This window comes from Hemiscyllium ocellatum, chromosome 2 (assembly GCF_020745735.1).
Source record: "Hemiscyllium ocellatum isolate sHemOce1 chromosome 2, sHemOce1.pat.X.cur, whole genome shotgun sequence".
NCBI lineage: Eukaryota > Metazoa > Chordata > Chondrichthyes > Orectolobiformes > Hemiscylliidae > Hemiscyllium > Hemiscyllium ocellatum.
This window is the reverse complement of record NC_083402.1, coordinates 134,360,271-134,386,319: the sequence shown is the minus strand read 5'-3', so window position 1 is coordinate 134,386,319 and position 26,049 is coordinate 134,360,271. Positions and strand designations below refer to the sequence as shown.

Genomic DNA, 26,049 nt, shown 5'->3' with positions numbered 1-26,049 from the left:
GTTTTTATGACCTTCAAAACACTAGTGCAATACAACAGATTTGTGGGAAACATTATAGCTAGTGGAAAAAAGAGTGACAATAGCAACATAATTTTGCAGTGTAATAGAGAGAAACGGTCAATGGATATTCTTAGGCTCGATGAAGGTTAGTAGCAAAGGTCACCAGGGGTCAGTGTTGGTAACCTTGCTTTTCCTAACATATATTAATCATCCAGATCTTATTGTGCAGAAAGAAATTCAAAGTTTGTGGGTGACAAAAGACCTGGAAATATTGTAAATTATGCGAAAGACTCCAAAGGAGGTTTGTGGAGTGAGCAGATAAAGTTTAAAGTAGAGAAGTGAGGGGTGATGTGTTTTGATAGGAGGAACATTATAGAAAATAGAAAATATATAGTACAATTCTAGATCTACAAATAAGGGTGCAGGAGCAGAGGGACATGGATGCACTGAAGGTCTCAAGATGGGTGGATCAAGTAACAAATAAATTATATAATATCCTGGAATTTATTAACAGAGGCATGGAGTACAGCAGCAAGATTGTTTTGCTAAATTTGTACAAGACACTAGTTGGACATTAGCTGGAATATTATTTCCTATATTGGTCAGCAAAATATAGAAAGGATGTAAACACATGGAAAGAGTGCAGAGGAGGTTTACAAGAATGGTTCCAGGAATGAGCGCCGTCGGTTATAGAATCTCTACACTGTGCAAACAGGCTCTTCAGTCCAACAAGTCCACATCAATGCTCCAAAGAGTATCCCACCCAAGCCCATTCCCCTACCCTATTACTCTACATTTACCCCTGACTAATGCACCTAACCAATACCTTCCTGGACATTATGGGTACTTTAGCTTGGCCAATTCATCTCAGCTGTACATCTTTGGATTATGGGAGGAAACCGGAGCAATTGGAGAAAACCCACACAGGCACAGGGAGAATTTGCAAACTCCACACAGTCACCTGAGGCTGGAGTCAAACCCAGATCCCTAGCATTGTGAGGCAGCAGTGCTAATCACTGAGCCACTATGCTGTCTCATGGTGAAGATTGGAGAAATCAATACTATTCTTGGAGAAAAGAAAACTAAGAGGAGATCTGATAGAAGTGTTCAAAATCATGAGGGGACTGAATAGGGAAAAATATGTTCGCACCTTGAATCTGTAATGCACAGCATGGAATTGTGATGGAGGCAGTTTCAATTGAGGAATTCAGGAAAGCATTGGATGATTATTTGAATAGAAAGAGTCTACAAAAATGCAGGACAAAGGCAATAGATCATAATGCTCATTTGGAAAGACAATACAGACATCATGAGTCACACTTCTGTGATTTTGTAATCCACAAAATTCAGTATCTTAATTTCCACATCAACTACTACTTCACCTAGAAATGTTCCAGGAGGAATTTGGACATGGCACAAGTTTAATGAAGTCCTCAATCAAAATAGAATAGTATTTCAACCGTACCACAAACTTAAATAATTCACATTAATGTATGCTGCTTATTTTTCATTTTCTTGTGTGTAGGTTCTGAAGTTTAAGATCTTATGTTGATTGATAATTGTGGGTTTTTACAATGAGAAACAAAAACTGGGATAGTTAATACGCCACATGTTTTTGCCCATAAATCATGTCAATTATCATGATGCACAATACATTTCTTTTCTCAATAGCCATGAGGCAATGGGTGATGCCAACCTGCCAGTGATGGCATAAGCAACTGAAACTACCAGAATCCCACTGGGACCCACAAGCAGTGGCTTAATGATTAGTTCCATCCAATAAGATCTTGGGTCCTATGTGCATATGGCCTGATAGATGTGGGACCATCTAGGCATGAGATAAGCAGTGGAATAATCACGTTTTGATAACACCCGTCATTATGTCACCCCTATGTTCTCCATCCCGAAAACATGGGTCGATAGTTTCCTATAATGATAGGCATGCACGACAATGATGACCATTCATAAGGTCATGGGACTATTAAATCAGAGCCTCAAGCTAATGTTCTGGGGATATGGCTTTGAATCCCAACACAGCAGATGGTGAATTTCAACTCAATACATATCTGGAATAACAAACTAATCTAATGTAAACACTGTTGACTATCATTAAAAAAAAATCTCTTGCTTATTAATGTCCTTTAGGGAGAGAAATCTACTTATTTAACTATCATCCCTCATTCCCTTTTTAATTTGTCTCTTTTTCTGTTTACCTTTGTCTCTATTTAAGTATTTCTGTCTCAAAATCAATTCTTCAGCCATTTTCCTGACTAGGGTGAGGTGAACAGAATTGGCTGGAGTTAAGGATAACCACCATTCTAAAGTCATTATAACTCAAATATAACATTTACTGCAGAAGTATGTTTATGAATGCGAAATATAGCATGACTCATCTTTAAAATAACAAGAGAATGTGAGCAAGGATATCAGAGTTGAATGAATACAAAATTTTCTAAATACCTCAACCTCCTGTCAGTATTTGTGTGTCAGATTCACAAAGTCCCACAGATTATAAAATGACTTTCTGTTCTATTGGTTACAGATAAAAAATGTGTATTCAAGTTCAAAGTTGTCTACACAGTTCGACAATTCACAAGTTGTAGAATTCAGGTATGTCCTTTGCAATTTTCCTGCCTAACACTTGTAAAATAAATACAAAGATGAATCTTTGGCAGATTACATAATCCTACTTTTGAAGAATGATTTGTAATGGTCACTTGCTAATCCCAATTTCATAGCAATTTTGGGTAGTTATGAAGGAATATGAAATATTGATTATAAGTATTCTACTCACTGTGACTCTGAACTTTACAGGTCTTAAAAGATTTTAATCAGGAACAGTGCAGATGCAGGAAGGGAATTATGTTTCTTACAAAGTCTAATAATAGGTAACAAGTTAAAGTAGTGATTTGGTTATGTTTAAATAACATAGAATGTAAGAAACATTAGTCTTTGTAGGAGGTAAAAGACGTGAAAGATAACAAAAATATTCATTGTTTAGTCGAGCAAATATTAAAGACAATTTAAAATTAAAAGGTCTATCGGGAAACCTGTAGGAAACTTTAACTCTGCGGACGATATATGACTTCAAGTCAAACACTGGTCGGGATCTGTCCCATTCTATTGCATTGCCCTACTTCAACCCTCCCAGAACTTATCTGCTGCTGAAACCCTCATTCGTTCCTTCGTTACCTCTGGACTTAACTATTCCATTGCGCTCCGAGCTGGTCTCCCTCCAAGATGAAGGCATCCAAAGTTCTGTTGCCTCTATATTAATTCATAGCAAATCCTCTTCTCCTGCTACCCCTGTGATCATTGATCCATGTTGGCTCCAGATCGAGCATTATCTTGATATTAAAATTCTCATTGTTATTTTAAATCCCTGCTGGACTTGTTCCTCCCTACTTCTTTCATTTCCACAAAAACCATCAACACAACTGTGCTCATCCAATTCTGGTCTGTCATGCATGTCCGACTTTAATAACTCCAGCATTGGTGGCCACACTTTCAGTTGCCTAAGCCCCGAAGCTCTGAAATTCACTTCCTATGCATTTCTCCTTTCTACAGTGTTTTCCTCCTTTTAAGGCAAACCTTAAAACTGCCTGTCTTACCAAAATGTTGGTCACCTAACCAAATATCATCTTCTGTATTGTGTTCTTTGTATGTATTCATATTTCATCTTTTAAAGCTCCTGTGAATCACTTTTTCGGATATTTCAGTATGATAAAGACACTATACAAATATAAGCTGTTGTTGTTTCCCCTTGAACACATTGATTGTTCAACTGGATTTTTTCCTTAAATATCAAAAGGATTTTATTAATTTAAATGAGTTGGATTAAGTCCATGATGGATGTCACCATGAGGAAGCAGACAAGATTTCATAAACTGAATGATCATTTTGCATCACATAAATATCTCTTGCAGCATAGAAGCTAACGATCCCACAATGTCCTGTCACCAATGACCAAGGAAGAGTGTGAACTCCAAAACATGCAGAATGCTTACCGCCATCTAGTTCAAAGCAGCTTGCTTGATTGGCACTCCAACCACAACCTTCATCATTCAGTGTCTCCACTGATGCACAATCTGTACTGTAATATGTCCTGCAGCAACTACCAAGTCTCCTACAACAGTACTTATCAAATCCACCAGCCCTACCACCAAGAAGGGCAAGGGGAACAGCTGCATGGGAGCACCACTATCTGGAAGTTCCCCTCCAAGTCAAGCACCATCCTGACTTGGAATTACATCACCATTTCTCCACCGCTGCTGGATCAAAATCCTGGAGCTCCATTTCTAAAAGAGCCGTGGGTGAATCTACATCAAATGGACTACAGCAATTCAGGAAGGTAGCTTGTCCCCTTATTCAGGAGTGTAATAAATGCTGGCCTTGCCAGAGATGTTCACATCCCATTAATGGTTGCTAAACAGAAGTTACAGATTTAAACCAATTGGAAGAAGAATCAGAGGCAAGAATCAGAATAATTATGTTATGGTCAGAATTATTATGCACAATTAGCGCTGCTACCTCAAAGCTCCAGGGTCCCAAGTTCCATTCCACCATCAGGCGATTGGAGTTTGCACATTCTTCCTGTGTCTACATGGATTTCCCAGGGTGCTCTGGTTTCTCCCCACAGTCCAAAGATGTACAGGTTAGGTGGATTGGTCATACTAAATTACCCGTAGTATTCTAGAATATGCAGGCTAGGTAGTTTAGCCATGGGAAATTCAGGGTTACAGGGATATGTTTGTGCAGGTGGGTCTGGGTGGGATGCTCTTTGGAAGGCTGGTGTAGACTCAATGAGCCAAATAGCCGACTTCCATACTGTAGGAATTCCATGATTCTATGAACTGAAAAGATGTTGCATGCAAATTTAATAATAAACTTCAAAAGGGATATGGATGTATCCTTCAAAGAATAAAAAAAAAGGAGAAAGTTTAGAGTAATGGCACTCATTGGACACCACAAGTCAATATGATGGGCTGATATTGTAACTTTCTGTGACCCCCACGATAGAATTAGTACCATTAGTTTATTCTCTTGTTATCTTTCAAGTGAGCACTGCTAATGCACAATCCAACTATTGAAGGTAAGTCCCAGGAAGAAGCTACTGAAACTTTAGTGAACTAAAGGCAGAAGGAGGCAACTATGATGATTACAGAACCATGGGGTGGTGGTTGGTGGTGGGGAGGGAGCCCTCTGCTCCTTCCAGATCCATGAGGAGGTTTTTCTTGGAAATTTTTCAAAAATGTCTGTCTTGTCAGCTGCCATTGAGGGTAACAGAAGTGGTGTGACAAGAGCAGCATCAGTATGTATCCCAGTGTGTGTTTCACACTCATAAATAACTCCAGTGATGGTCCCTGCTAATGGTCCCGTTGTAAGTGGAAATTTGGATTCATATCAGTCTGTGGTAATACACAAAGATACTGACTACAAGGAACATCACCATATTTGAAAATTACTTAACACCATATTAGACAAACTGTTAAAATTGCTTTTAGCAGGATGTTTTATTGTTAATGGAAAATTATTTAAATGACTATGAATTGTTTTTTTTTGCCTAAGCTGAACAAAGCATTGAATTCACATGATTCCTTTCCTTTTTATTTTGGCAGGCCAGGCAGTGTTTTTGTAACACTTTTACTACAGTTCAAGAGAAATGGAAGCACCTCTTTAACAGCAGAAACAGTCAAAAATACATTCCAGCAGAGCCTGACGCAAGTCAGTATGTCCAGTCAATCTGGTGCCTTGAATGGTTTCAGCACAGACTTGACATCTATTCGGTTCACTGGTATGTTTTCTGCAGTTAATAATGCTTATTCTAGCAGATAAAATTGATAATCTGTACTACAATGACATAATACACTGAACATCTACACAACAGGTAGCAGCCGTTGATGTTTTTTTCAAAGCAGTCTTCAGAAATAATGGCTGCAAGCAAATGTCAAATTTGGTTACATCTGTTTCAGATTCTGTAATACTTGAAAGTCCAGAAAGTTAGTGTTGTGAAGACATTTAAATCATTAAAGCGGAGTTTTTGTTTTAAGGATGCTATCAGTTCCTAATAATTATTCTTAGTTTTTTTAAAACATCCCCCCGCGTGCCCTCCTCCACCCGTGGAGTGGGAAATCTTGAGTTAAAGAACGATTGATCCCATAGTAGCTCCGCAATCATCTTGTGAGACTGAGATATAATTTCAACTGAGAGTCTTTGTGGAAGTATCAGACTCAGGCAATAAAGCTACGAGATGAGAAATCTGGGTCTGCTGACCTGTGATTTGATTACCAAAGCTCTGGCATCCCAGGAATGACTTATATTTCAGTCCTGTGTTGTCCAACGTTTCCATTGCTGTGTTTGCAATTTACATCAATAGAGCAAGAGAAGGGCCCATGTCTTCTGAGTACAGACAAAAGAGACGGGTCAGGCATTGAGAATCTGAGGGGTAGTGTGGAGAGGCGGATCAGCTGGGTACCCAAGGGAGGTAGCCAGCGAAGATGGGGATCTATTGCGACTGATCTGGGGTCAGCTCTGTAGTTACCCAGATGCTAGACTGTTTAATCTGTTTAACGTTGCCTGGATAACTGTCTGGGTAAGTGTCACAGAACTTTCCAAACTCCAACTCCAACTCAGCGTCAAAACCTTCTATGGGTCCCAGGGATTTTCCACTAGAAGTTCAAACTTCTCCGGCAATTCCCAAGTTGTGCCATGTGTTAGGACTTCCACGGGCCCAGTGCACACACCAGTCGTACATTTGTTCCAGAGGCAGAAAACTTCTGCCAAATTATACTTTTAGACCAATGTTTTCAAGCCTTTGCCCAAAAGACATTTTGGGATCAGAAAGGAATTTCCTACACTGGAACTCCATGATAGCATAAAACTTGATAAAATATGGATTTACCTTAGAACTCTAAAATTTTCAGTAAAATGAAAATTGCGACTGTCATGGTTTCAGAACCAAACCTTTAAATAAATGAAGCTCCCCATTCAACAAATACTCACTTTATCCCCACATAGTGTGTGGGGGTAAAGTGAGTGTTTGTTGAATGGGGAGCTTCATTTATTTAAAGGGTTGGTTTTGTGTACTTTGAATCCTAACCTTAAAGAAGAGATGAGTCTCTGAAGTTGGCTATGAAAAGAATCTTGTTCAGTTTTCCAGTGATCTTGATTTACTGATATTTGTAAAAGGCACAATCATGACGTAGAAGGATTAAAGTTTTGATGGCCCTGACAGTAACGTTTCTCACTTTAACTCCCTTTTCTAAAATGTAATTACTTTGTGATGCAAGACAACAAAAGCTATACAAAGAGGTGGATTGATTGATTGAAGGGAGCCACTGCATTTTACAGTGTCTCCAATTTATGATTTAATAATTTCAAAGTACAAATGGCTCTACAGACCTATGATGAGTTGCCGAAATTCCTGAAGTGCTGAAACCAGTTCCATTCCAATTTAGTGGATAATATCAGGAATTGAACACTAATACAATTAGTTTTGCTATGCAGATAAAAAAGAATAATTTGTCTTCAGGTATGCTGAAGGCTTTTCTGATGGTAAGTATACAGTAGGCAGATACAGAACATTATTCTTAAATTTATCAGCCCATGTCTCCTGCCTCCGGATTCTCAGAGACCAGATGTATGACTAAGGATGTGCTTCCCGACACTATGGTAGTCCCATTCATGAACCTATTCAGAAATTTGCCAGAAAGCTTCAACTTCCGTGGGCAATTCTGCTTTCCCAGGAGCCTCTGTAAATATCTCTGACTCTGAGATAGAATGCAACATGTTAGATAAGTTAAAACCTAGTCCATCACCTGGGTAATTATACAATTGACACCCCAATCAGCCTCCTAAACCTCCTGTCTCCTTTCTGTGGCTGCCCGACAACCTCCTCAACCTGATTTATCTCTCCAGAATATATCTTCAACCATCCATCTACCACCTCAACACCTAACACATACCCCCTTATTTACCACATCTATTTACCCACTCATTAGCATTTAAAGATTGGACCTTTAAATTCATAAATGGCTGATAGAACATAGAAGCCCTACATACAGAAAGAGGCCATTTAGTCCCCATTAAGTCTGCACCAATCCTCTGAAGAACATCCTATCCTATCCCTGTAACCCCTCATTTACCATAGTTAACCCACCCAGCCTACATGTCCCTGAATGGTACGGAGCAATTTAGCACGGTCAATCCGCCTAACCTGCACATCTTTGGGAGGAAACTGGAGGATCCCAAAGAAAACCACATAGACACAGGGAGAGCATGCAAGCTCCACACAGACAGTCATCCCAAGCTGAAATCAAACCTGGGTCCCTAGTGCTGTGAAGCAGCAGTGCTAACCACTGTGCCACCATGCCACCCCTAAGTACCATGGCAGTACCATAAAAAGGGAGTGTTTACTTCTTTCTGATGGAAGTCCCCAGCTGATGCCACACTGCACATTTCATTGACAGCCAGCATTGGAAAATCCCTGAAGAAATGTGCAACAGGGGGTGCAGTGGGAGTCCACTCATCATTTCTGCTGTTCAGAAGATTCAGGCCGACATTGCACAGCCTTAAGAGAAATCTGTGCTGGAAAAAGAAATTATTTGAAGATGTTTACGATTAACCTTCTGTGAACAACTGCTCTTTAAAAATTCACTTAGAAGAGAAAAACTCAATTTGAACATTCCTAATTGAGAGTAAACTCCGAAAAAGAAGAAAGATTGATGAGGTGGAATACATTGAGACAATGAGGTGAAATGGATGACATTGAGACAGTGAGGTGGGATGGATTAGATTGAGACAGTGAGGTGAGATGGATTAGATTGAGACAGTGAGGTGGGATGGATTAGACTGAGACAGTGAGGTGGGATGGATTAGACTGAGACAGTGAAGTGAGATGGATTACATTGAGACAGTGAGGTGGGATGGATTAGACTGAGACAGTGAGGTGAGATGGATTAGATTGAGACAGTGAGATGGGATGGATTAGACTGAGACAGTGAGGTGAGATGGATTAGATTGAGACAGTGAGGTGAGATGGATTACATTGAGACAGTGAGGTGGGATAGATTACATTGAGACAGTGAGGTGGGATGGATTAGACTGAGACATTAAGGTGAAATAGATAACATTGAGACAGTGAGGTGGGATGGTTTACATTGAGACAGTGAGGTGAGATGGATTACATTGAGACAGTGAAGTGGGATGGATTACATTGAGACAGTGAGATGGGATGGATTAGACTGAGACATTAAGGTGAAATAGATAACATTGAGACAGTGAGGTGGGATGGTTTACATTGAGACAGTGAGGTGAGATGGATTACATTGAGACAGTGAAGTGGGATGGATTACATTGAGACAGTGAGATGGGATGGATTACATTGAGACAGTGAGGTGAGATGGATTAGACTGAGACAGTGAGGTGGGATGGATTAGATTGAGACATTAAGGTGAAATGGATAACATTGAGACAGTGAGGTGAGATGGATAATATGAGGACTGAGGAAGAATGCCAGAGAAGATGCAAGCCCATGCCAACAGTGACCTAATAATATATCGTGACAATTAGCAAAGTAATTGATTCTTATCCAAAAAGAAAACTCAATCCATTTGATACTTTTCTTCTTAAGTTAATTTCTTGACACCTAACAATATACCAATTGTCCTATGTTACAGCATCTCAAATACGTTTATGTTTCTATTTTGTGGTGACGAGTACGGTAAACACAGTAACATAGACAGCATCTAATCAATGCCTACTGGAGTTTTCACTGGATATTTCCACCATTAAGCAGATCAGTCACCAACTTCTCAAAATCATCATATCACCCGTGTCAATTGTGATAATCGTTTCTACTTCTGTTCCTTTCAGAAATCAGTCAGGCGGATGCAAAAGCTCTTCTCACCAGTGGTAAGCCATATATTTTAATCACTTCAATTTCAATTAATCTCCAAGTACCCTTTCCAAATAAAATTCATTAATTGTCAACCTCTATTCTTGAATTGCCTGTTCGGGTTTTATGTTATTCCTTTACAGTCAGATTAAATTTTGAGCCCCTCGGAACCCAGATTTTGATGTCCCACTGGTGGAACGGTTGAAACACTTGTTGCTATCATGTGCCAAGAATACACTGTAATTTCTGGAGGTCACAAATCTGCTGAAAACCAGAAGCTGTATTGCATCTCAATGGATCATATGCTGAAGTTGCTATTGGGGTTGCTTTGAGCATAGCCTCAAAAAAGGGGGAGCATATTAGGACTGAGTTGAGGAGGAACTTCTTCACCCAAAGGGTCATGAATTTGTGGAATTCCCTGCCCAGTGAAGCAGTTGATGCCACCTCGTTGAATGTTTTAAAGGCAAGGATAGATAGGCTTTGGAAGAGTAAAGGGATAACGATTATGGTGAGCAGGTCAGTAAATGAAGCTGGGTCCATGAAAAGAACAGCCACAGTCTCATTGAATGGAGACATTAGTGAACTAGATGTATTTTTATGACAATTGATAGTAGCCATTATTAGGCTAGTTTTTTTTTAAGTTCCAGATTTTGTTGAATTACTGAATTCAAATTGCACGATCTACCCTGAGGGGAGTCGAATCCATATCCCCAGAACGTTAGGCTGGGTTTCCTGAATTACTTGTAAAGTGACATTATCACTACACCACCACCGTTGCTTTGCTGTGATTGGTTAAGTATGTTGTACTATATCTGTTAAAATGTTATTGTTTTTATGTTACCAGTGTCCTTATTACAATATTAATGATAGTGATGTCAAGGATGGACAGGAAGTGCTTTGTTAAATATATAAGAAAGTGAGAAGGCAAGAACATAGGCCCCTGAGAGACTAAGTCTGAGAATATAATATTGGACAACCAGGAAATGGCACATACCTTTACCAGTCTTCACAGTAAAAGACACTAAAAACACTTCTAAAACTATAAATAATCAAGAGGCAAAAAAGGGTGAGGAAATAAATACAATAACTATTATTAGAGAAGAGGTACCAGATCTATTCATCTTTGTTCTGTTTGCTTGTTTAGTTTCTACAACAGAAATCATTACATCAAATCCAAGTACCACGGATGCCACAGACTCTCCTACCACATGTAAGTCAATTGAAATGACTACAAGTAAGATATTTCTTTCTGCCTTATGATATTTCAGTAAGGCTAGCTATGAGAAAGGGAAATTGCACAATTTCACAAGGCCCCCAGTGTGTTAATGATTAGTTTAACTGATACATTTTTTATAGTCAAGGGATCTGTGATTACCACAACAACAAAGGAGCCATTTGTACCACATCCTTCTTATTAGCATAATGTCTTTAGTTGCTGCTGTCATATTGTCCGTGTCAAATAAAAGGCTACTGTGCTATAATGTGGAGGTGCCAGTGTCAGTCTGGGGTAGACAAAGTTAAAAATATCACAACACCAGGTTATAATCCAACAGGTTATTTGAAAGTACAAGCTTTCAGAACACTGGTCCTTCATCAGGTAGCTAGCTCTGAAATTCCAAATAAACCTGCTGGACTATAACCTGGTGTTGTGTGATTTTTAACCTTAATCTGCTATAGGCACTTCATCACCTTTCATTCGAATGGATGACCACGAGAAAGGAAATTCTTCCAGAGTTATGATATTTAGTAATTTTTCAGATAGTACCTTGGAATTCTGACTTGCAAAAGAAAATTGGACTCATGTTGAATGTATCTTTGAAAAATCTTATGGAAAAAATTTGCATGACAAGGAAATTAAAGCAAAACTAAATTTATATGGCATCTTTTAAAATCACAGATCATCCTAAGTGCTTTACAGGCAGGTCTCCAATTTATGAACATCTGATTTACAAATCTGACCAAGATCCCATCATGTCCAGGGGCTTCATTGGTCTTTAACCACATTAATCTCCTTCATACATATTAGTTATTTTATTTATTTCCTTGCCCTTTTTCACCTTTTAATTATTTATAATTTTATGAATATTATTAGTGTCTTTTATCATAGAGTTATACAACATGGAAACAGGCCCTTTGGTCCAACTTATTCAGGCTACCTAGACATCCCAGACTGACCTAGTCACATTTGCCAGCATTTGGCCCAGATCCCTCCAAGCCCTTCCTATTCATGTACCCATCCAGATGCCTTTTAAACATTGTAATTGTAGCTGCCTTCACCACTTCCTCTGACAGCTCATTCCCTTCATGCGCCACCCTCTGCATGAGAAAGTTACTCCTCGGGTCCTTTTCAAATTTACTGTGAAGACTAATGCTAATATTAATTTTAACAATCCAACTTATGAAAGTTTGCATGTATTTACAAGTGGCTATTTTAGATTGTACAGTATTGTGTTCAGATTTGCACACAAATTGACTTATGAACATATTCAGAAACAGAACGTGGGGACTATTTTCGCGATTTAGTTCAGTGGTAATTTACATGCAACCAGAAATGTGAGAAGGAGTAGGTATTTATTTTATTTTGTTGATTTTAATTGAGGGATAAATCTCCCCAGCTCTACGAAATAATTTGGTTGCATTTGCATTTCTATCACCTTTTCTGATTCTGGTATTTACACCTCAATTGTAAACTCTGCATGGATATACAGGGATTCTTGAATACATATATTTTTAATCATTTTATTTCTCCCTTTCCTAAGAGACAAACATCCAGTTTTGACTAATTCAATCCAATTTGGTTACATAATGGCACATAAAGAGATTATCCCTCCCCTTTAAGTCAGAAGGCCTGGGTTCAATCCCCACCTCTTCCAGAGCTCTGTCATAACCAGTCTGAACAGGTTGTTCAGGAAAAATGGCTGTAAATAGAATGGAAAGTAAAAGCATCAAAGATTTATGAAGCAGACCCTCTTTACCCATAATGTGCTTTACATTTAAATTTATAATTGGCTGCACAGTGATTACTGATGGTGGTTTATAGTTAAACATAAAAAAAAGTCGCAATGGTTTGTGATTAAAAAAAAGTCATTCGATTGTTAGTGAAAACACTTTCAGACGTAAAAGAGGAAAAATGTAAAGTTGTTGAGGTGCAGTGGTTGTGTCTCTACTTGTGAAGCAGATGGCCTGTGGAGAGCTTGGACAATACCCTGCTCAAAGGAAAATGAATCAGACCCTTAGCCGATCAACTTTTGGGGCTTTTGCGATACAATGATAGTGTGACTATCTATGAGTTGGGAGGTCTGAGTTTAAGACTCATCTGCTCTGGAGGTGTGTAATAACATCGCTGAGCAAGATAGTAATGAAATATTATAAAGCAGACCCAGGGGGCTCTTCAGCACAGTGTTGGTGTTCCTATCTCTGGACCAGGCTGCCCAAGTTCAAGTCCCACTTGCTCCTGAGAGGTGTAATACCATCTCTGAACAGGTTAATGACAAGATATTATGCAGCAGAACCTAGCACGGTGATTTGATGGAGAGAAAATTGTTTAGTTGTTAGTGTTAACACATTTATATATTTTTAAAAATCAAGACCCAGATTTTTAGGCATTTCAAAAATCATTTGTTGTGTTTTTGATTGCACTTCAGGCCTATACGCCTGATGTTTGGGCATTTGGTGGGCAGATCAGAGGACCCCCTTGTGAGTCTGCTGCTGGATCTAGCCAGACTACAAATAAACAGGTCCAGGCAATGGGCTGTGGAGGGAGTCATATCTGCCAACTGTCTGCCCCTTTTCCTCAGCTACATTTGGGGCTGGGTGTCCTTGGAAGAGGGGGCACATGGTGTCCACCATTACTCTCCATGCCTTTTGAGAGAGGTGACCATTGTGGGGGTACTTCCCCTCCATCTCCATTTTTGTCCAGTCCCTTCCCTCGCTCCCTACTCCTCCGTCACTTTGCTCCCCATAATGGGTTTTTGCATGTAAATACCCAATTGGGGACATCAGTGATTTGCTGGTTAATAATGAAAAAAAAAGTCAGTGATTTGTTGGTGGATACAAAAAACATTCGATGGTGTGTGACAGCACTGCTGGATATAATTTTAAAAAAGACAAAGCAGACTTAGGGATGAGTCTGCAGAACTGACTGTCCCAGGCTGGGACTAGCCTATGTACATCACAATTCTATTCTAGTGTTCTTTTCCGGTCATGTTCCCTGAGTTATTACAGAAACATATGAACCATCAAAAATACAGAATGCACACTAAAAGGGCAGTAGATTTCTATTCAACAGCAGTAATCAAAAGGGAATTGGATACATAGTTCAAAAGGCAAGATTTGCAAAACCATAGTGTGAGAAACAAAGCTCACTCACTTCAATAATTTCAGTCCGAGACAAGATCTGAATCAGTAGTGTCATTTATTTTACTCTTGCAAGAGGGTATGGTGTCCACTGTCCACAAGGCAGGGACACACACACACTGAATTCAACTAGTACGCAACATTTATGTAATTTGGTTCCTATTCTCTCCTCCCATTGCTCCTCCTCTGTTTACATCTCCCACCTCTCTAAGACCAGCACCCAGATACTCTCTTATCTGGCCCTGTCTGTGACAAAATGCTTCTTTCTGGCCTCACAAGGCCATTTGGCCACATCCTGCTGTGGACCATTGTTTAGTATGTCCTCCCTTACTTGTTATGACCTTATGACCTCATGACTTTTTGATTATGGTTTGTTCTTGTTTTTGCAGAAACGGGAAACAGATGCTTATAACTACAGTTTGTACAGGCGTATCTAGCTTAACCCCCTCCCCTCACAGCACCTTATCTATTTGTCTGTGACATCTATCATTCTTTGCAGGCACATTTCAGCTAATACAAAAGCAACTATGTATTTCCTTCACATAGTTTCCATTCTTGTTGACTCAGCTCTTGGCTGAAACAATTATACACTGGTGCGAGTTCATTTACGTTGCATAAGTAAATATGATTGCAGAAGTAACAGTACTTTACCTATATCCCACAATAGGCAAAGAGTTTTAATGTAAGTGGATTTCTGCCAGGAGACTGCTTCAATCTGTTAACTGTTACTGTTAATTGTTAGCTGTTTACCTACCAGATTAGAACTGCCATGCCTCATTGAAAAATTAATTGTGCACTTCCCAGCTGGAGTGGGTATGGAGTAGGGCCTTCTTAGTGTCCTGAGTAGGTTTCCTCCTGAACTCCAGAGATGTAAGCCTATTTCTTACGGTCTGCCCAAATTATACACTGTAGGTCTTTTGAAGTCCGAGCTCAACCACAATGGGCCCAGTGGCCTTTTTCTGTGCTAAGATTCTATCATTCAATGTGATTTAAACTTGTTATTCCTCTTTGAAATGATGTCTTTCCAAGTACCAAGCTTAAAAATTGCTTGCAAACACAATATGTTTGTCCATGTATCATGATTTCCCTACAATGTGGAAAGAGGCCATTTGGCCCAATAAGTCCACACCAAAGAGCATCCCAGCCAGACCCACTTCCCTACCCGATCCTTGTAACCCTGCATTCCCCAAAAGCTAACCCACCTAGCCTGCACATCCATGGACACTATATCATGGCTAATCCACCTACCCTGCAAATCTATGTTACTGTGGGAGGAAGCCAGAGCACGTGATGGAAACCCCCACAGATACAGGGAGAACATGCAAACTTCACACACACACAGTCATCTGAGGGTATAATCAAACCCAGGCCCCTGGTGCTGTGAGTCACAGTGATAGGCACTGAGCCACTATTCCGCCCCTTTATCTTTAATAACTTGGAAAGCTTTGATATTAAGTACACCAAGACCATTTCTACACTAATGTATGTCCAATATTTGAAATAGAATCAAGCTGATTACCACTGGCATAGAATGAAGTAATAGGAAAAGAAACAAACCTTCAAAAACTTTTTTAAAAGATAATTCAGCTACAAGATTTCTGCTGCAACTGGTAAATGATATAAAAATAATTTAATTTCTTGTAATGTTTGCACTGTGTGTGTTTTTGGTGCAGTTTCAAAAGCAGCTGCTGATGTATTTTTTTCTTTACTTTTAGATGCAGTTACAACACCCACCACTGAAATCGTAACTTCTACAACCAGAAACGACAGCTCAACTTCAAGTAAATTCTAATTTACTGCACACTGAATTTCATTAGCAATTTTGAGTCATTTCCACAAATGTTACCAGAATGAGTTTTATTAATGCTTAGATTAAGAAATCTCTTGCAAGATTTAAACTCACAATTTGTTAACACCCACATATGTCCCATCGAAATTTGGCCTCATGCATTGTAATTCACGTTGTAGGATAAAATGTAACTTTTGTTAACTTATGCTGTGCAAACAATCTTCCTCCAAAACAAATAGGAGACTGACCACTATCTTATCCAAGTAATGCTTCCTCCACGAAATATTTTCTCAGTTTGTTTAATGATCAGGTCAGGACTCTGTTCATGTAATTAAATCCTTCCCAATGCCTTTTGTCCGAAGCAAGGATCAACATCAACATTAGTTTTTATTTCATTTTACATTTAGTTAGTAAAAAGACGAATTTTCTGCCAGCATTTCGGCAGCAACAAACAGCCAGTGATATAATTTGTACCTTTTTTCTGTAATCGATGTTTAAGGGCCTATTTTTTTCTTTCCGTCATGCTGAAGAGAGCAATGACATAATTTAGTGACCATTGGCTCTGAGGTTAATTATATGAACAAGGAACAACAGAAGGTCACTTGGCCCTTCAAACCTGCCTTGCTATCGAATAAGATCGTGGCTGATCTGATTTTAACCTCAACTCTACATTCCTGCATATCTCCAATAATCTTTCATCCTTTTGATGGTCAAGAATCTATCCACCTCCGCCTTAAAAATTCCACATTCACTGCCGATAGAGGAAGGAAATTTCAAGGAAGCACAAACCTCTAGAAGAAAAATGCTTCCTCATTTTTGTTTTAAATAGGTGATGCCTTACTTTAAATGTATGACTCAGAGTTTGAGATTCTTCCATAAGAGTAAGCTTCTTTTCAATATTCACCTGGTCAAGTCCCCTGAGGATCTTATATGTGTTTTAATAAAGTCACCTCTGTCTCTTCTAAATGCCAGAGGATAGTCTGTATAGCCTTTCATCATAAGGCAATCCGTTCATTTCAGATAATAGTCTGTAAACCTTCTATGAATTCCTTCCAAAGTACTAGCATTCTTTTATTAGTACTTGACCAACACTTCACACGTTGCAGTAGATATGGTCACACCAATGCCCGGTATAACAGAAGTATAACCTCCCTCCTCTTGCACATAATTTTCCTCACAACAAAACATAGTATTCATCAGCTTTCCTGATTACTTGCTGTACTTGCATATTATCCTTCTGAGATGTATGCACTGGGACACACAGACCTTTCTGTATTTCATCCCTCTGCAACCTCTCATGTGTAGATAAAATGCTTCTTTTTTATTTTTTCTGCCAATTATTAATTCCCTTTTTTTAGTGCAGTCACCCATTTAACACAAGATGAGGCTTTGATTTTCCTCTTTGAGGGTCATGAGTCTTTGGAACTCACTTTGTGAAAGTTGGTCCATGCAAAGTCCTTAATATTTTTAAGGCAGAGGTGGATAGATTCTTGTTAAGCAAGGCATGAAAGGTTATCATGGTTAGGGAGGAAGGCGGGGTTGTGTTACAATCTGATCAGCCACAATCTTATAGAATTGCCGGGCAGATTCAAGAGGGCGAATGGCTTGCTGTTAATTTGTATGAACGTATGTACTTTGTATAATCAATGCTCACATTGTTAAATCTTTTCTTTATAAAACTTGAATAGAAATTCTCACTATCTATTTTTATACTTCTAGCTAGTTTTCTCTCATACTCTAATTTTTCCTTTCATATTAATCTTTTCATCATTCTTTGCAATTTTCTTTTCTTGATGATGGGGAATTGGATTTCTTTTTAAAAGTTAGTAGTCTTAAGGAAACTGTAATACTTTTTTGTTTAAGGGCAAGGTTCAAAACCCTATTCTTAAAGCACAAAGAACGATACAGCACAGGAACAGGCCTTTTGGCCTCCAACACCAGATATCCCAACCCAATCTAGTCCCACCTGCCAGCACCCGGCCCATATTACTCCAAACCCTTCCAATTCATATACCCATCCGGATGTATTTTAAATGCTGTAATTGTACTAGCCTCCACCTCTTCCTCTGGCAGCTCATTCCATACATGTACCACCCACTGCATGAAATATTTGCCCCTTAGATCTCTTTTATATCTTTCCCCTTTCACCCTAAACCTATGCCCTCGAGTTCTGAACTCCCACACCCCAGGGAAAAGACTTTGTCTATTTTATGGTCACCCCTCAGCCTCCGATGCTCCAGAGAAAACAGCCCTAATCTATTCACCCTCTCTTAATAATTCAAATTCCCCAACCCTGGCAACACTTACTACCCTGTGTGTGAAAAATGTGCCTCACACATCTCTTTTAAACTTCTCCCCACCCCCCACCCCCCCACACACACACACCTTGAACCTGTGATCCCTAGTAATTGCCTCTCCACCTTGGGAAAAAGCCCCATACTTTCCGTTCTATCCATGCCATTCTTATAAACTTCTTTGAGGTTGCCTCTCAATCTGCAATCCAGTGAAAACAAACCCTATCTATCCAATCTTTCTTCATAGATCAAATTCCCCATATTAGGCAACATCCTGATAAACCTGTTCTGTACCCTCTCCAAAGTATCCCCATCCTTCTGGTAGTTTGGTGACCAGAAGTGAATGCAATATTCCAAGTGTGGCCTAACTAATGTTCTATAAAACTGCAGCATAGCTTGTCTATCCTTATACTCATTACCCCTTCCAATGAAAGCAATTACGCCATATGCTTCTTTTTTTAACTACCTTATCTTTGTGCGCTACCACCTTCAGTAATCTGTGGCCCTGCACACCCAGATTTCTCTGTATATCAATTCTCCTAAGGGTTTTGCCATTCACTGTTTAATTTCCACTTGTACTTGACCTCCCAAAATGCATCACTTCACATTTGTCCAAATTAAACTCCATCTTCTATTTTTCTGCTCATGCCTCCAGTTGATCTATATCCTGCTGTAGCTTCTGATGTTCCTCATCATTGTCTGCAGCTCCACTAATCTTTGTATCGTCTGCAAACTTACTAACTAAACCAGCTACATTTTCCTGCAGTAATTTATGTAGACCATGAACAGCAGAGGTCCCAACACTCATCCCTGCGGAACATCATTAGTCATGACCCTCCATTCTGAAAAGCATCCTTGCACTGCTACCCTCTGTCTCCTATGACTAAGCCAGTTCTGTGTCCACCTTGCCAGCTCACCCTGATACCACGTGACCTCACCTTTTCTACCAGTCTGCCATGAGGTACCTTATCAAGGGCTTTACTGAAGTCCATATAGACAACTTCAACCACTTATCCTTCATCAATCATCTTTATCACCTCCTCAAAAACTCAATCAAGTTAATGAGGCATGACAGCCACCACACAAAACCATGCTGTCTGTCGCTATTAAGTCCATTTACTTCTAAATGCAAATGGATCTTGCCCCTGAGAATCTTTTCCAATAATTTCCCTACCACCAACATGGGACATACTGGCCTGTAATCCCAAGGATTCTCCCTGACATCTTTCTTAAAAGATGGGACAACATTGGCTATTCCCCAGTCCTCTGAGACCTTACCTCTGGCCAAAGAGGATACAAAGATGTCTGTCAATGCTCCAGTAATTTGTTCTCTTGCCTCCCTTAATATTCTAGGATAGATCCCAACAGGACTGGGGGGAATTATCTACCTTAATACTTTCCAAGATGAACAATACCTCTTCCTTTTTAACTGCAACTTGGCTTAGAAACTCGACACTCCCTTCCCTGAGATCAACCTCCACCAATTCCTTCCCTTTGGTGAATATCCCAACACAAAGAATTCATTTAGGACCTCACCTACCTCTTATGGTTCCACACACAGATTCCTTCCTTTGTCCTTGAGTGAGCCAATCCTTTCCCTGGATACCCTCTTGCTTTTTATATATGTATAAAAAGCCTTGCAAATCTCCTTAATTCTGTTTGCTAATGCCTTTACATGTCCCCTTTTAACCCTTCTATATCCTTGTTCAAGTTCTTTGATAGATAAGCAATAGTTCAACCTACTTTTTTTCTTTTGAATTACTGTTTTGAATCAATGTTATCAGACTCTAAACATTTCTGTATGTTGCACAGCCTGTGGCTCCAGACCTGCATTCTTCAATAGGATTGTTGGTGGGACAAACTCTGTGAATGGTGAATGGCCTTGGCAGGTTAGCCTTCAAATCAGATCACACATCTGTGGTGCCTCTATCATCTCTGACAGATGGCTCATCTCTGCAGCTCACTGTTTTCGGGAGTAAGCCCATTATTGATTTTTCATTTGTACAGTTTAATAGGAGATATGACAACTTTTGTTAACTTTTCTCTTTGAACTTTGCATTTCAAATAATACTGATACAGAGATCTGCATGAAAGCCTGCAGATTAAGCCTTCAGATTTTGGCATTGAAGGTAGCAATAGAGAATGAACAAGAAATTGACTCAAGGTTTGGAAGTTGCAAGTCCTTATCAGAGAAGCCATGATGGAGTGAGAGAAAAGGGGAGATCTGGGCACTGCACAGACTGGTTTAGAGAAGAAGTGAGCTCCTTGGATTCAGAAACTCAATGCACACTGGCCTTAATTAATTAATGGTACTATATCCAGCAAGGTGATTGAGTCAGGAGAGGCTGAGTAGCCTACTAGAAATTGAATTGCATCAAAACGTGCGAATGCATAGAGCAATGTGCAACTAACTTGAATTTTAATGCACGAGGGAATGAATAGTGTATCTATTCCATGCAAGATACTGATGAGCCTCACAATGGATTTTTAAAAAAACATAAATGGTTTTAGCAGACTCAGGATTAAACTGTCCAAAATTTAAGACTGATGTCTGGAAGTCCTTGTTCACAAAAAAGATTAATTAACTAATGGGACCAAATTTCAAGTAGGGTAATGGAAATTAATTGCTCAAGAAACTGGAGGACCATAGGATGCTTCTTGATAGTTGAATTAAGGGGTTACACTGCCTTCCTCGCTTGTCTCTATTCTAGGTAATCTAGAACCATGAAATAATTACATGGAATTGAATTTTCTTAATCATTCCTTTTTCAAACCCCATTCATCGAATTATCTGATTTGTTATCTTATTAGTAGGCCATTGATGAGAGGAAGTGACATGACAGGAGGGTGTTAAATCTCTTTGCCTTGCTAGATCCACAGCAAAATCATTGACACCAATTAGCACTTGGAAGGACAGTAATGTGCAAGATGTGACAAATCATGCTTATGGCCTCATGCGTTGGTCATGTCATGCAGCATAAGTAAAGTTCATGATTTTGTGGACAATTCCACATTTGTGATGCCAGAAAGTTTTATTTGGCAGTTGTATACATGAAATGGAATTGCAATACACTTGAAAATGAAACACTATTGAGCTGTGAAGGAAGAGCAGGGAAGTGAAGCTAATTTCAAGAGACCAACACAGTTGTGATGGACCAAATGATCATCTTTTGGTCTGTAAATTTACATGTAGTTTTATAAGTCAATCTTTCCAAATGATATGCATCATGATCATTCCATCTAGTCCATATGATATCCAAGGAGATGTGAGCACCTGGAATGTACCAGGCAGTAGAACATGACTTTGTACAATAGTGTAACGTGGGCTGTAGCAAATTGGAATTACTTCTTTCTCATTTTGTTTTTTTTGTTGATAATGAGAAGAAAAATTAGCCATTAGCTCCCATTCAGTCTCTTTTTGATACACCTCATTTTTGGTACAAACATTGGGATAGAATTACAGCAGATTTTCATTTTAAGACATTGTTGTCTCAAGCCTGAATTGCTTTAGTTAAGAGCTTCAAATCTAAAATCTTAGCAAAACAAGATAAACTGAAAACAAAAAATGCTGAAAATCATAGCAGGTCAGGCAGTATCCATGGAGAGAGAGCAGGCTTACATTTCAGATCCGGTGAAGAGTTATCTCAACTTGAAATGTTAGCTTATCCTTTCTCTGTGGTGCTGTCTGACCTGCTGTGGTTTTGTTTTCAGTACAGATTCCAGAATCTACTAATTTGCTCCTGAACTAATTTAAAGTTGTGAATGCTGATGCAAGTTAATTTAATGCTTGTTGGCACATGATTGATCATTTTTTACCCCTGTTTATTTAAAGTTCAGGAAGCAACCCATCAATATGGACAGCATTGATTGGAACAATTGATGTAAGAAGAGGTACTGTCCAAACTATTGAAACAATTATCATCCATCCACTGTACCGACAAACCTCAAATGATTATGACATTGCAGTGCTGAAACTTTCATCCCCTCTGATCTTTGAGGCTAACATCCAGCCAATTTGCCTTCCATCAAGTGACCGTGTCTTCAATGCTGGGGACAGCTGCACAATCACAGGATGGGGGGCTCTTGAATTTGAAGGTTAGTTCACAAACAATTTGATTTATTGTAAATTTACAGATGTAACTGAATGTGTGGTAGTTGAATGTATAGTGGCTTAGCGCTTGTTTATGCTCTGATTGTACAAGATACAACAAAGTATTACTTTAATGTGCTTTTTCTTTACACTGAGTGAAGACATTGGGTAAAATTACTATCAAATGATGCATATAAACAGAAGTTCAAACTCAAAAGTATCCAAATTAGAACCATCAGGGTTAATTTACTAAATGACAAAATCAGACCCGATTGAGGCTAAGTTCAGAGGGGTACTAATTCTGTAATCTCATTATTGGTGATTAAACATTTGCACTTTTTAATTACAAGTCTGAAAATTAATACATTTTTCTCAAGGAATTAAATGAAAATTTACAAGCAATGGTACTATCTTAGCAGTCTAAATCAGCCTCCAACACAGTGATTTGGTCTAAATTACACAGCCCATGGGTATTCAATTTTTCTCGTTATAGTTGGGTATTTTTCCCAATCCGTTCATGAATGTTATAATACACTTCTGGGGCAAGTGGGACTTGAATCTAAACCATCACGCCCAGAGATAAAGACAATACCACGGTGCCTCAAGACACCTTGATTCAGTTGATAAACTCATCTAAGTCATTAATAAAATCAGCTTAGATATTCTCACAAAAGAAAAAGCTTATGTAATTAAATTATTCAGCTTGAATGTTAGTTTATGATAACATTTAAAAGATATTTGAATAAGTACATGAATAGGAAAGGTTTAGAGGGATATGGGCCAAGAGCTGGCAGGTGGCACTAGTTTAGTTTGGGATTATAGTCAACAAAATGTGGAACTGGAAAGGCACAGCTGGTCAGACAACATCAAAGGAGATGCAAGGTCTGTTCAGAGTGGTTTGGTTGGACTGAGGGGTCTGTTTCTGTGTTGTATGACTCGATAAAATACTTTTCCATAAATCTTCAAAACTTGAAACACAAAGCAAATCTTTTATTTCCTTTCTCCAGGCTCACTACCACGAATCCTTCAAAAAGCAAATGTGGACATCATCGACGACAACACATGCAAGAACATCTATTCACAATTTACTGAAAGAATGCTGTGTGCTGGCTTCTTATCAGGAGGAGTTGATTCCTGTCAGGTAACATTTAACCCAGTATTTTAAAATATTGAAAAAAAAAATCATACAGAATCAGTAGGTTTATAAATGGCGGTAGAGAGTGTAAAAATGAGGATGCTATCCTCAACCTGGAGAGGTCACTGGCAGGACTCAGCTAAAACATTGCATTAAATTTTATGGGGAAGAATTGAGACACATGCACATGATGAAAAGTGGCTTCTGCACTATCAGTGTGACCTGTTTGACAATTTTACCACAGCACCCTCCAAATTGCTGGCCTGTTATTGTCCTTTTAGGGTTGGTGGACTGGATCCCCATGTTCTCAGTGGGCAAAAAAAAATGATCTGGGGACTAAGTGCTAGAGAGAGAATCCCTCCAAGGAGATTATTGGGACCAGGAGGCTGCCTTCACTGCTTATAGTCCCTCTTTGCCCCAGTTAAACTACCCCCATCCTTTTGTTCAAGCTGCATCTGAGAGGGAGCCACATTTAGCTGGGGGAAGGAAGTGGAACAATAAAGGAGTCCCTGGTTGGATCTTAATTATAGAAAATATCTGCCTACCTCCTCATTATATGTGACCTTTCTACATTTGGTTGTGCTGTTTGCGAATTACCTCAGTGGTAGGATGGCATCAAGAAACCAGTCCTGCATTCTACCCTACAAGTTTACTGGTGCCAGTAAAATCCTGGCCTAATTATGAGCAGGTCAGGAAGCATGTCAAGGCCTTAGAAAGCTTATACAGGAGATTTCCGAGAATAGTAATACAAAGCAGGAGTTCACTTATGTGGTGGTATTAGATCTTCTACTTAGAACATCTTTGATGGCTGTGCAGACCGATGCTCCTGACAAAGGAAGAATATGTAGTGAACTCGGTTACGTTAGATCAGGACTTAGTCCCAGACCAGAAGCATTGGGATAAAACCCTGAAGAGGTTGTGTACAGCTAAGCCAATATGTGACAGCTCCAGGCAGAAGCTACCTGCAATTTCAGTCTGAAAGGTGAAGTCACAAGTGACTTAATTTGAGGAGCCTCAGCCCTTGACCTTGTCCAACAGGTATGAGATTTTTGCTCCCTGTATGGATGAGGGAAAGGGCTGTGGACAGGATGAGCCAGCTGACCACAGCACCATGGTGCAGAAGGCCATTCAAGAGGGGGTATCAAAAAGACAAGTAGTTGTTATAGGGGATTCTGTAATTAGGGAGACAAATAGTCCTTTGCGAGCCGCATTGGGAGTTCCGTATGGTGTGTTACCTACCCGGTGCCAGGGTGCAGGACGTCTCCGACCGGCTTGAAAGGATATTGGATCAGGAGGGAGAAGATCCAGTTTTTGTGATCCATGTTGGCACAAACAGCATGGGCAAGGCTAGGAAGGAGGACCTGTTTGGGAAGGATCAAGCACTAGGAAGGAAATTGAAGAACAGGTCCTCAAGAGTCATAATCTCTGGATTACTGCCTGAGCCAGGGCAGAGATAGGGATAGAGATAAGAAAATTAGGGAAGTAAACATGTGGCTAAGAGATTGGTGTGGGAAAGAGGGATTCCATTTCATGGGACATTGGCATCAGTTTTGTAACTGGGGGGAGGGGGGTCTGTACCAATAGGACGGTCTCCACCTGAACCGATCTTGAATCAGTGTTCTAGCGAAAAGGATAAATAGGGTGGTCAATAGGACTTTAAACATGTGAGTTGGGGGGAACAGAAAGGGAAAGCGACAGAGTGTATGGAGTCAAGTAGAAAGATAAGCAGCAGGTTAGCATATGTGCAGGGTTTAAGTTCAAGGCAGACGAGGAATGAAGCAAAAAGCAATGATAACTTAGGACCTATCACTAGAGATATTGGAAATCATGAGGATAGGAAAATTAGCATTCAGATGCTTTACCTGAATACTCATGGTATTCATAACACGGTAGATGAATTAACGGCACAATCATCGTGAATGATTATGATGTGGTAGGGATCACAAAGATGTGGTTGCTGGGGGTTCAGGACTGGCGGTTAAACATCCGAGAATTTACAACTTATCAAAAAGACAGGGAGGTGGGCATAGGAGGTTAGTTAAAAATGAGATTAAATCTATGGCACTGAATGACATAGGGTCAGATGATGTAGAGTCTGTGTGAGTGGAGTTGAGGAACCACAAAGGCAAAAAAACCATAATGGGAGTTGTGTACAGACCCCCAGCAGTGGTCAGGATCAGGGGCGCAAGATGTATCAGGAAATAGATAGGGCATATCAGAAAGGCAAAGTAACGATGATCATGGGAGACTTCAATATACAAATGGACTGGGTGAATAATGTGGCTGGTGGATTCAAAGAAAGGGAATTTATAGAATGCTTACAGGATGACATTTTGGAACAGCTTGTGATGGAGCCAACAAGGGAGCAGATTATTCTGAACTTAGTGCAATGTAATCAGCCAGACTTTATAAAAGATCTTAAAGTAAGGAACACTTAGGAGGCAGTGATCATAATATGGTAGAGTTCAATCTGCAATTTGAAAGAGAGAA

At 39.5% G+C, this 26,049-nt stretch overlaps 1 protein-coding gene across 3 annotated transcripts in view; it reads left to right on the top strand.

Moving 5' to 3' along the window:
* Positions 1 to 26,049, top strand: part of LOC132825248 (transmembrane protease serine 9-like) — a 38,988-nt gene that overhangs the window by 6,603 nt on the left and 6,336 nt on the right. For 2 of the 3 annotated variants that reach the window (XM_060840356.1, XM_060840365.1), the window contains 8 exons: positions 2,543 to 2,610; positions 5,619 to 5,794; positions 9,874 to 9,912; positions 11,040 to 11,105; positions 15,967 to 16,032; positions 20,147 to 20,309; positions 22,167 to 22,429; positions 23,432 to 23,565. In XM_060840356.1, coding sequence (XP_060696339.1) covers positions 2,543 to 2,610; positions 5,619 to 5,794; positions 9,874 to 9,912; positions 11,040 to 11,105; positions 15,967 to 16,032; positions 20,147 to 20,309; positions 22,167 to 22,429; positions 23,432 to 23,565 — 975 coding nt within the window. Of the gene's footprint in view, positions 1 to 2,542; positions 2,611 to 3,926; positions 4,352 to 5,618; positions 5,795 to 9,873; positions 9,913 to 11,039; positions 11,106 to 15,966; positions 16,033 to 20,146; positions 20,310 to 22,166; positions 22,430 to 23,431; positions 23,566 to 26,049 lie in introns of those variants that run through there. The other variant, XM_060840347.1, reaches the window with a different exon arrangement.